Source organism: Haemaphysalis longicornis, unplaced genomic scaffold (genome assembly GCF_048455015.1).
Source record: "Haemaphysalis longicornis isolate Haplotype H1 unplaced genomic scaffold, Haemaphysalis longicornis Haplotype H1 scaffold_43, whole genome shotgun sequence".
NCBI classification, from domain to species: Eukaryota; Metazoa; Arthropoda; class Arachnida; order Ixodida; family Ixodidae; genus Haemaphysalis; species Haemaphysalis longicornis.
Window position 1 is genome coordinate 124,616 of NW_027526371.1, and position 12,040 is coordinate 136,655.

Below are 12,040 nucleotides of genomic sequence, written 5' to 3' on the forward strand. Positions count from 1 at the left end.
AGAAGCAATGGTCGCGCCTTCAGGTAATAAAATAGTCTGGGTCGAAGCATTCTGTGCCACCAGAAGAGCAGTTCCACGACGAAACCGTACTAGGCAGGGCGGTACAAGCAGACCTCGAAGACATAATTTCCCGGTAGGAGTAATAAACACATTCATGTGAAATGATGGAGTACAGCGTTGAAACATCAAAGTCGCTTTTAAACATTCCGAACCACTTTGAATACAGCACAGGTATGTATCATGGAAGTCTTGGCCTTTCTAAATCAATTTTAGCCCCTCACCGTGTGCTGTGATCTACGAAAGCTATGGTACTTCTTTTTACCGAGTTTGCTTGTGCAGTACCACCTTTGATTTTCAGACGGATCCAGCTATTTATCTTTGAAACGCGAAATACGGGAATAAATGATGTAGATTACAGGCCAATATCTTATGCTGCCACGGCAACACTCAATGTTAAATGTCGCCAGCGTCAATGGATATGCTCCTTAACATGTGAATCCGTTCACTAGAGATAAGGGAGATAGGTAAATCTGTCTGTATACAATGCGTGGCATGTTTTTTTGATATTTTGAAAAAGGCGTAAGGCTGGCAGTAGTCGCAGGTACCGTTATGGGAGGCATTATTTCTGTTCAAAATGAAATAAAGCATGCCCAATGGTTCTAAGAAAATCGACTCAGGCATTAAAAGAAGCTGGGCGGTGTAAATGCGTAGTTCTACCGATGCTTGGAACTACCGATGCGTAGTTCTTCCGATACGGTTTAAATACGTAGTTCTAGTTCTGGCGCAGTTCCTCACAATACAGGAGGAGTTCCGAGAGCTGGCATTCAATATTTCCACTATACTGAGCCATTGAAGCGTGATAAAAAACAAATTATTGGTGCTCATGGCCGCGCGCTTCAAATGTTTAATACAACAGCCTTCCCGTATAAAACAATAGCCTTCTCGTAGACAGTGTTTACAAGCAAATACTAGCGGAAATTTAGAAATGAAAAAAAAAAAACATTATTCAGACATTTTTTTATTCTAGGGCACACAGGTCAAAAAGCTCACTGTGAGATACCATGAGTCACTTTTGCCGCAACCATTGCAGTCACACTGACACGCAGAAGCTTTGAAAAAGACAACCGCCGGTGCTTTGCTCCGCAAACCGGTCAAGAAACTCTTTGAAAGGCTGCCGCTATGGGCATCCGTGTTTTTTGTGGACTTTCAATGATACCACCTACCGACGACGGCGAATTAATTCTTACCCCCCAATACTGTACTCAATTTCATGTACACCGCCGTGTACCTAGCCTCTTCAAAATACTGCCGCACTTTGGCATTCAATAGCCTTTAGTATAGAAGTGTCAACTAACGCAATGCAGTATAGCACACTCGCAGCCCAACGTATCCATTCACAGTTTCACGACGCGCTGTTTTCCCTCTTAATTGTGTCCAAATGCATTTTTATAGATTGAAGCTCTAGGAGAATGTTTATAGAGTGTTTTGAAAACCTAAAAAATGCCTGCGTGTCACCCGCATTTTACAGCACAGCTCTTTTTAGGTAGGGCGCCGTGCATTTTTCGTCTGCGTGTGCCAGAACAGAGCTCCCAAATTTGTTGAAATATTTCTATTCTGTGCAAAAGCGTACAGGTGTTATCACCTGGATAGGCACTTTAAGTAGACCAGTTATGTATAGTGAACAGGTTTAAGATCAGTATGCTTTGATGTAGATAATAAATGTTTTTTTTTTAAATTGCTGCTGTGTGATTTGACTCGGTAGTTCTTAACGTTTGCATTGCCCTCTCTTTGTCAGCGTTCCAAACGCTTGCAGGTATGCCTAGTTTCCTAGATTCTCAAGGTGGCGTTCTGAACCTTCAATTTCACTTATGTTCTGTCGTCGCAACGGGAATGTCATGTATAGCTCGAAATCGGTTGTTGCCTATCTTCATAGAGTGGTATGGCACGTGATTTCTGCTGTCTGGCGGGTTTCTATTTTTATGTAGCCCTCGCTGTCCTGAATGACGCAATATGCATAAACATCTTCATGCATCATCTATTTTTCTGGAAATAACAGACAACATACCTTTGTTACAGACTTGAAGACTGCAAGTAGACTAAAAGTAGACTGCAATTAAACTGCGAGCAGACTAAAATGTAACAGTACATAAATACTTATTGTATTTAAAGCCCCCGTCTGCAGACTGGAATACGGACCTACTCAAAGCAGAACACTTTAAATGACGGTGACGTTTTCATTCTGCTATAGAATGTTGAAAAAAAAAAGTGGATATTAGGCGCGAAGCACCTTAGCGGCTCGAGCACTCAGCGTCTCCTGTCGTCGTCTCCTGTAGTGACGGTACTAATACACCGGGACACTCGTTTTCCAACGCCTCACGCTAGAACACTAAGTGCCTCAAAGACACGAGACTTTTACAGCAACGCTGCACACCTCTAGCCACTAACGGTTTTATCTCCGTGGGCAAAATTGCGGCCAGTCCGTCTCTGATTTACTTCCTAAATCCGGTTTAACACAAAAGGGTACGTCACCGCCTCAGTAGGCGCGCGATTGCTGCTCCCACCGGCGTTTCTCCGGCGCCCAATCAGTGCGCGCTGTGTGGCGAAAGAGAGACTTACAATCTTTGAATACACTTCAACACGACATGCTTCGACCCTCCCTAGGTTTCACGTTAGTGGAGAACGCCCAGGATTTTGATAATGGTGCTACTTCGACGAAACATTTTTGCTTATACGAAGTTTTATACGGCAGTGAACGTATTCGCAGGGTGAAATTGTGCCACGGAAAAACAACGGGTCACAATAATATGTAGCCCATTGACACAAAAAACCCAAATGGGGAGGTGCTTGATAGTATCAAGCCCGGTGAGCGAAAGATCGTTTGCGTGTTTGAATAGCCAAAATCATGGGGCTTGCGGTAAGGAAACAAACAATTTTGCTCTTTGGGTGGAAATGTGATTGTTTCTATGTAGATTTACAAGGATAAAATAATCGTCTTCCAAAAGCTGAGGAGTGTAATTGTAGACCAAGAAAGTAAGCTAAAAAGGTATGGAGGGGACAAGATAGGAATAAAATGGGGGAGTACGAAGAGCAGACAGGAATATATAACGTAGGAAAGCTACCACCTGTAACTGCCAAAATATACATTAATCCTGCCACTAATGGCAGAGCTTAACTGAGCACTTGCACGACGCAGATACCTTACCTTTCGTGTTTAAATGAAGCACGCCTAGACCACGCTACAAAGAAGACGAGGCGTCAATAATAATCAACCAATCAGTCACTGAGTCCCTGCATATTTGGCTTCACACATGAAATGATTTCCTAAAAATATGTTACTGAGTTTACGCTACAGGCACTAAAATACAAATATAAACTCACATAAGTTTCTTCAAACCACCATAAGGAAATTTTTTCGTTGCTTCTATACTCGGCTAAGACTTAACAACGGCAACGGAAGTTGCCGCTATGCTTCATCACCACAGCCAGATGTTACTCCGCGCGGCGCAAGTGCTGCGTTACTGGGAATATTTTCAACGTGGAACAAGCCATTTCCTTCATTTTTCGGACTTAATATTGTAACATGGTGGCAGAGCCAATGACTCGAACGATGGTTGAAGGAGGAGGAACGATCTATTTACAGAATTTACAATGCGGCCATAACAGCGCGCGCTGCGAGCCATCCACTTCGTCGTCCTCGTCGTCTTCTGTGATGAGCCACGATGGGGCATTGGCCGCCTAGGTGTCCCGTAACAATATGGTTATACATTACTGCAGCGACGACAAACTACGTGAGAAAAGGCAGACGATATCATGCGCACATAGCAATCTCCTTTCAAAACGTGCGCGCCCGTTGATATCCGGGTCCGTCGCTTAGGCGCAGTGATAACGTTCATGAGCTATTGCCGCTATCAACTTGTTCCCGAGTATATGTACTTGTTTTAAAAATGCTTCCCAAGTGACTACGGGCGGCCTATTTAGCAACGCCCATCGGGAAACCGGTTTTTCCCAAACAGAACTAAGCACCCCGTGAGCGACGTTTGAGTATTTGTTATTTCTGAAAACATTGTTTTATTCCATGGTCGAAATAGAGATATCGTTGTCCGCCGGAGCAATGTGGTGGCTCGTGTGGTATCTGCTGTGAGTTCTGCATATTTCCAATACCAAAAAAGTACACATCCAGTTTAACACTCAGGCACTTCTCCTTCTTCACGACAAAGCGTTTCATTCCGTATGCTTCTGCACGTCGCATTCACATACTCTATGCCCGTCCACTCTCGAGGAGGCCCATCTGTGTAATTTCCGGGATTCTTTACATGCTGAAAAGGAGCGACACCAAAAAATTTAGTCTGCGCCAAATCAATATAATACTGGTGAATATACGGCAAATGCTGAAAATTTCGTGGGTCACAGTGCTCTAGGTGAATAAATCCTTGGTATGCCCACGCAATCAATTTTGCTGTATCGTGGAATACTGCAAAGGAACACTGTTTATCGCAAGGTGCTTCAAGGGACGCAAAGAACAGCGTTTTGTGACGGAGATTATCGCAATTTCGACTTGCCATTTTTTAGAAACGTGCCAGACGGCTGAATACCTTTTGACGCTGTATGTAGAGTAATTAGGAAGCACATTACTGTTATTTACTGAACACACTTGGGACTCGATATTCAATTACCGACTTAATGCTACCTTTTTTCATTCATTCATTCCATTTCATTTACAAAACATTCCCTAACCGTTTTAGCAGGCAAGCTACGGTTACTGTAGATAGCCAGGGGTGGAGACGTGGTATGCAATGAGTGAAAAACCTTGTATTGATGGTCAGGCCGATCACTAGCAAGAAACAAACGAAGGGCCCTATGTGAATTGTCATACGCTACCTCCGAGCACAAACACCCACTCCCGTCCCTACTCGCACGTACTACTTCCTATCGCCGCAAAGCAGCGATGCATTAGCGTAGGTGAGAATGTGAATTTCAATCCAACTGCTTTGAAGGAAGACATGTAAACACATATTATATGGACTAGAAGTGTTTTTATTTAGTTTCTGAGATGGAAGTGAGTCATTTTATCAAATTTTGTTCCTTCACATTTGAGAAAGTTCTATTTTGTCTTCACGGCTGAAATATTTATACCAAAACTAGGTAAGATCTGTACTTTGGTCTCAGCCATGCAATTTTCTTCACCCAAGAACTACCCCCATCAGGTCAGGCACAGTTTTTTGGGACATGCCTGGATTAAAAATGCAGGTGTCAACTGCCAGCTTTACGAACCTCACCGGCAACCGCGCCCAGTGATTTCCGGAACGGGGCATTCCATCTACACTAAGATGAAAAGCCTATTGTTCAGCTGCGCCACCACTGATGTATTGACAGTGGCATCGCCTCTGCTGCTTAGGTGTTGCGGCCACCTCACCTAGGCACGGTCCTCTGCGTCTTAACACTTCGGCTGGCGCGTGCTCCGTGGTGCAGATGTAGAGTACATGCAGTTTGAAACACTAATAGATGTCTGCTCCGAAAATGCCGATGTACCGCGAAACGTAAGCCGCACAGTTTTCAATAACAACTACGTATTTTAGGATGCGGATCTCCACCATGCTTTCTTTTTGGAAAAGCTCCCCTAAAAGACCACGGTGGAGGATTTCTTTACGAGTTTAATTATAACTAGCCATATCGTCCTTTGATTTAGCCTATTTTAGAGCATATAGTAGCGATATAATGTGTAGGCTGCTTAACCTTCCTGCAATAAAGACGCAGTGAATTTCTATGAGCGGACATTGGGCTTGGGTGTTCTTGGAGACGATGGAACCCTTTCCGCATTTTTAATACATGCGTGCAAGAAGAAAAAACGCTGCCTCGCACAATGCGATAATTTAGAGAACTTTTCGCGCTAGCACGAAACAAATATTTCTATTACTGCAAGCAGGTGCCGAACTAACATTCGCTGCAACATGGTTCTAGCAATTGTGAACCTTCCGGCGACGGGAGGAGCCTGCTCAGCGATCGTTCAAAGCTTGTATATACAAAGTAGGCTTTATCTTCGTCGGCCAAGAATAAATATGTGATCTATTATGAAAATACGAGGTTACCCAATGTACACAAGCTTTTACGCAAAGTTTGAGTCCTACGTTCTTAACGGTTACCGTCCTTCATAATATCAGGCCGGTGTACGCTGCAGTCTGCGTTGAATATCGACAGATAGATCAACGCCTGCTCTAAACGATGCTATGGTGACTAGTTTAATTCACATACTAATCGGGGTCGAGCACGGCTGTGCCGACATACAGAACTCAGGGTGTCATCTACGGTCTTTAGGAATCTACGGTCTTTAGGAATCTACAGGGTGTCATCTACGGTCTACGGTCATCTACATTTATTCGCTGCAGATTTAAATGCATTTTCCTCTCATAAAGGGCGAAAAATGCTTGAGCCTGTATACATTCATAGAAATCATTTCGGAACAAAAAATCTCACTAGCCTTTTCAACCTAAATACCTATTGGCGGTGCAATATTTGAGTGCCGTCCCCTGGCTCCTGACATCACCTTTGGGACTTGCGCCGCTGTGGTCTGCTACACTCCGATTCTGAGGGGCATCAGTGCCTGTCTAGAAATCGCTTGATGTGATGTTTACTGCATTAAAAAGCGTCTTTCCAGTAATTCAGTAATTTGTTAGCTTCTGACACCTCGGAATAATTTCAAGCTCTATCCCGCACAAGTTTGCAACACACGAGGAGAGAGAGAAGAACTTTCTTAAGAGCATCGGTCAGAAGATCGTCAGAAGCTCATGATCGTCATAAGCTCATGACACCTCCAGATATTGCATTCTTGAGCGGTGTGCTGCAAAATGACACCTTATCTCCTACAGTTAGGATAAATGTTTCTAGCGTAGGCTTGCTGCCCGCAACGGAGGTGAAGACTTCGCTTGTTAAGCTAAACATTGCGCTACTTTGGTTACCATGCAGATTAGGACGTATAGGTGGATCGTGTTCCAAAAGGTGGGATAAAATAATGGAGGGCGAAATGCTAATTCATTTAGTGTTTCGAAATTTTTGTTGAGCAACAAAGACCGAAACGTGTTTCAACATTGCCCATTTAGTCTCCCGAAAATAAGATGGATAACTACGAATATAAATAATTGCCAGAAGGGAATCGTCATCCCAATCCGAACAAATGAAAACTTTCTTACCCTGCAAACAGTGCCAAGGGGATAATGGCCGTACTCGTAATGAAATGGCCCTTCATCTTTGTTTTGGACGCTACATAAGAATGCGCATCCCACAGGAGGTCCTCCGTCGGATTCCTGGAAACAAATTTTGATATAAAGTTGGGAGCAATAGAACAAATCTAAACCACCTGAGCAATTAGCAGGTATTGCTCAATAATTTCCGTGTTTTGCCGGTATTTTTTACTTGTAATAGACAGCTGAACAATGCATCCTGTAAAAATGCTGGAGCCAATCATGTCTTAAGAAAATTACGGGCAAACTGATTATGCGTACCGCTGCGTCCGAACAGAGAAAATGATTCTGCAGCCCTTGGGCAGCGATATATGCATGCTGGCTACGAGAATAATGTTTGGGTCACAGACATGACCCCCGCCCGGCTGTAAACGTTTGCGAATCGACGAGCGCTCCCCGCCTCAAAGTACGTCCTAGCTGAAAGTGGTCTCCGACACGACGCAGTATTGTATATGGCGTAAAATAGAGCTTACGAAGTTTTTCGTTGAGTCCACTGCTGCATACAAGTCACCACACGCAAGCCTCGCCTCCAAGACTTAAGCATCCCTCACATTTGCGAATATTAAAACGACGAGCCTCTGCGCAGTGCCGAGTCTTCATTATAATTCTGACCGGTTGTCGAATCGCGTCTGCCTGTTGAGAAACTAGTTGAGCATCCTCTCAAGTGTCGTCATTTGGAAGAAATGGCAAAATATCATCCATCAGTGTAGTTACCTGCCGGCCTTGCAGCAGCTGGAACGGAGAAAACCCCATTGTCACTTGGATGACTCTATTATATGCGAAGGTCATGAGCGGTAGCGCTTTGTCTTACGTCCGGTGCCCTACCTCGACGTGCATCGCCATCATATCTGTAACCGTCTCGCTCGGACAGTCCCTCAGCCCATTAGTTGGCGGCTAGCAAGCAGTAGTTCAGCAGTGTGGCTTAAGCGTAGTATATCATGAGCTCGCTTGGCTGTGAACACATAACCGTAGTCGGTGATTATTATAACCCCGGGTCCCCCGGGTCGTCGACCTATGTTTTCAATATAAATGCTGCTATTTTTGCCATGTTATGGATGAGAGGTCTTTTGGTTTGGTGTACCTGGCCAATTAGGTGGGCGCAAGAATGATTTAGCGGTTACTTGCGTTTGATATTGGGAAAGGACCAAGATTATTCATTACCGCTTGTTGAAACGGAGGCTTTGGCGGCTCGAGCGGGTGCAGAATTCCGGCAGGGCTGGTTGGTTGCCTTTATCGCCAATGGCATTCTCGGGATACTTTGGTATGACGACTGGCTGCTTCAGAAAGATAACACCAATCGTGTTTTCCCGTAATCGTGCTAGCGTGCGGCTGTAACTGAGGCGTCTGGAAGTCGGATCATCGTTGAAAGTCTGAATGTGCAGCTTTCCCGCTCATGGCAGTCCTATCAAAGCTGATTACTCTGTAGTTATTTACCGACATCTAGAATACCTTCGCGCAGCTAATATTGGGAGTAAAAACTTGCTTTGTGCACAGGTTCAAGTCTAGCCGTTTGCGTGACTAAGCTCCAGAGCCATGGAAAGTATCCCATACAAATGAATGGGGGTAAGATTTGACAGCAAATTACAGAAAACATTCAGAATCCTGGAATATTGTTTTAGTCTTTTTATCTCCACGTTGACTTCTTGCGTTATGACAAATATCATTTTCCTGAAGTGGTTTTTCTAGGTTCCTGAGTGGTCCGAATATTGAGGGGGAAAGCTGGGGATGAGACAATTCTTGGGGTAGGTTGTCAAGGGTAGGTTGTCAAGTTCTGTCCGGCCTTTCAGTTCTTTGTGTACAGAACGCTGTCTCACATACGAGAGCGTGTTGAACGGACTCAAAAGATCAAAGTACCGCAGTTGCTTGACAGTCTAAGTAGGTGATAAGCTAACCGAGTTCGGGACTATTCTCTGAAACGTGTACTCATTGTCGTCAGCAACAGTCTGTGCAGTCTCCATGGATGCACGCTGGAAGCAATCGGCATCACCCTTCTGCTCGCGCACAGAATTGTACGTTATATTAACATCAAAATATTGCGATCTGAGCCTATATAGAACTAGCTGACCCGAATGTCCCTTGAGATTGGCGAGCCAGCTTAACGAGTAGTGGACCCCAACCACGGAGAAAAGGCGCCAATAATGATATGAAATAAACTACCTAATGGCCCAAATCACGCCGAGGGACTTTTTTCAGTAGTTCAGGAGTTGCTGTCCGCTCTGTAGACAACGACGCTCGCATATGCAATTACTCTATCCACACCATACTTTTTGTGAATCAGTACTAAACCAAACCTCTTGTTGCTCGCGTCAGTATGAATCTTTGTCGCAGAATCAGGGTAGAACTTCCCCAGTAACTGGTGTCGTCAGTAGCGCTTTCTTCAATTCTTCAAAGGCAGTTGTTGGTCAAGCGTTCATCGAAATGTGACGTCTTTGTTATAGGTGTTACTAGTGCCGCGGCTATGTGAGAAAAGTTGCGAACGAAACATCGGCTGTAATCACTCAGGCTTATGAATCTCCTGATGGCCTTTATGTAGCATGCGTAGAAAGACAGTTGAGTACCAGTGTTTTCTCGGGGTTAGCGCGTACTTCGTTGTTGCTTACGAAGGGACCCAGAGATGTGCACTGGTATTACACAAAACGAATTTTCCTTTTAGGTTGAGCGTCCACTGAGCATTTTTAAGCTTAAAAACGGTTGTTAGTAGGTAGTAGTGCGAAATTAGCAATTGTTAGAGTTCTCAAGTAAGCGGTAGCTCTTTTCCTGTTTGGAAACACAATAAACTTTGTAGGTGCTTTTTGGAAAATCCTTTAAATTTCAGTTTATTCTATTGGTGCACAGACCAATTGCGTTACAGTTGAGTTAACCTGTGAATAACGGGACATCTTGCACATTCTCCCGCTTCCTGTCTAAATTGACCTAGAGGACCATTGCCTTCTCTGACAGTCATCAATCGCACATTGTGCAGGTGATACGTGTTCCACTAAAAATCTTCAATAATTGTTATAAGCCTAGCTTACGCGGAAACGGTGTCGACCCAAAAAGCGCTTTCCGGGTGGTACCTTACCTTACCGGGTGGTACTCACCTTACCAGCCGAACGAGCAGGTAAGTATAGCGCCAATGCGAATTGTACTCCTGTATCATAAGCTCTGTTGAATATTCGCTAAACGAATTCGAGCAAACTGTTGTTCAAGCATGGTAGCCAGCGTCACCGGGTGTCGTTTTCCGGAACTCCAATACGACAGTACACTGACACGCCGCCACCCCGAAAACAAATCGCCGTAGTTCAATACAGAACACGCCGCAGTGAGTGACAACGCGGGCAGGCGTTAGCAGTCGTGAGTTTACCCGCATCGTTGTGTTGATTATAATACGAGGTACGTGTATTCGGCTCGGTGTTCTTCTGACTTATTCCTGCTTGAAAATATTAGAATGAAGCCTCTTTTAGTACCCCAGTACACTGCTTTAAAGGAGGACGCATTCTCAATAACTGAGAGGTCATTGACTGTAGAGCTGACCATGCAATTCTGTGGGGTCACAATGTGAATTTGTTTTCTTGTTGACGGGCACCATTACGGTTCTGGCAATGGGAAAAACAAAACGACCATTGAAATTTAAATTATTGTTTATATAAAATACAGCCTGAAAAAACTTAAAACCAAACAGGGCTTCCGTGTCTCATGAGTGTCCGCTGTATCCACGTTTAGTTCTGAGTACAAGAACAGCCGAAAAAGTCACCATGTGTTCATGTGTGCACTTTTAAACCTTAAAAAACCGGCTCTAATGAGTATAAGCAGGTTTGTAGAAGTGTTATAAATTGTATCCACCCACGCAGAGTTCTAAAAAACTTGCGTGAAGTTCTGCTGATTGTAACAAAATCCTATGCTTCATGCTTCCAGCTAGCAGTTCTACAACCCGCATAATTTCAATTCATACAGCGAAGAATCGCATCCAATGGATCCACTGCTGGTAAATATTGTAAGTAGTGCCGCACCTCTTTAATAAAAAGTTTTTTTTTTCAATTCTTCTCTATACGCAGTCCCCAGAAAGAATTGCGTTAGTTATTTAAAATTTCAGTACACTTGTTAAAGCATACATTTCATTCAAAAGAATAAAGTAGTGTCCCAGATTGCCATACACTCCCACAGTGTTTCTGATTCCCACTGTACTGCACAATACATGAAGTTCAGAATTTAATTTCTGCAATACTTGGGAATCTCGATATGTATTGTCATAGTAGTTGAAATTTTTTTCGATATTATGGCTTGCTTTACTCAGGAATTTCACTGGTACAACTGAGTTTTGGGATATCACCTACTGGGTACATTTCAGTTTAAGTGTTCATTGAAATTGTTCGGGCACACTATTCAGCAGACAACAATGAGTGCCACTAAATTAATGTGCTCCTATTTTTTCTTGCTTACTTGACCTGGGTTAGTGCCAGGTGTATGGTGGCACAGCCTCAAGATACGACTGTCTTTATTGGTAAAACGTTTGCTGTAAAAACATTATGGCTATGTGTAATATACTCTGGTCCGTGAATATTCTACAGTAGATTTGTACCACTTGGTAAAGGCACCTTTGGAGATGTCGTACGTACCTTTCAAATTCCTTGCCTCATTTTAAAGACAGCTTCCTTGCTGTAATAATTTACAACTCAGAAAAAAAATAAGCCGAGTCAGCCTTCACCAAGCCTCCACTTTGTCTGACACAATTTTGAGACGAGCAGAGAAATACTCTCTAATGCATAAGTAATGTGGACGTCTGGGCCTGCTGCTGTATGTTTACTCAATACACAAACCAGTAAAAT

General features: G+C 43.7%; 1 protein-coding gene across 1 annotated transcript in view; it reads right to left on the reverse strand.

The window, feature by feature from the left end:
- Positions 1-4,054: 4,054 nt before the first annotated feature.
- LOC144137644 (uncharacterized) overlaps positions 4,055-12,040 on the reverse strand; it is a 42,338-nt gene continuing 34,352 nt past the window's right edge. The window contains exons 6-7 of the mRNA XM_077669583.1: positions 7,185-7,298; positions 4,055-4,316 (exon numbers count right to left, since the gene is read on the reverse strand). Of these exons, the coding sequence (XP_077525709.1) occupies positions 4,182-4,316; positions 7,185-7,298 (249 nt within the window). The 3' untranslated portion in view covers positions 4,055-4,181. The remainder of the gene's footprint in view (positions 4,317-7,184; positions 7,299-12,040) is intronic.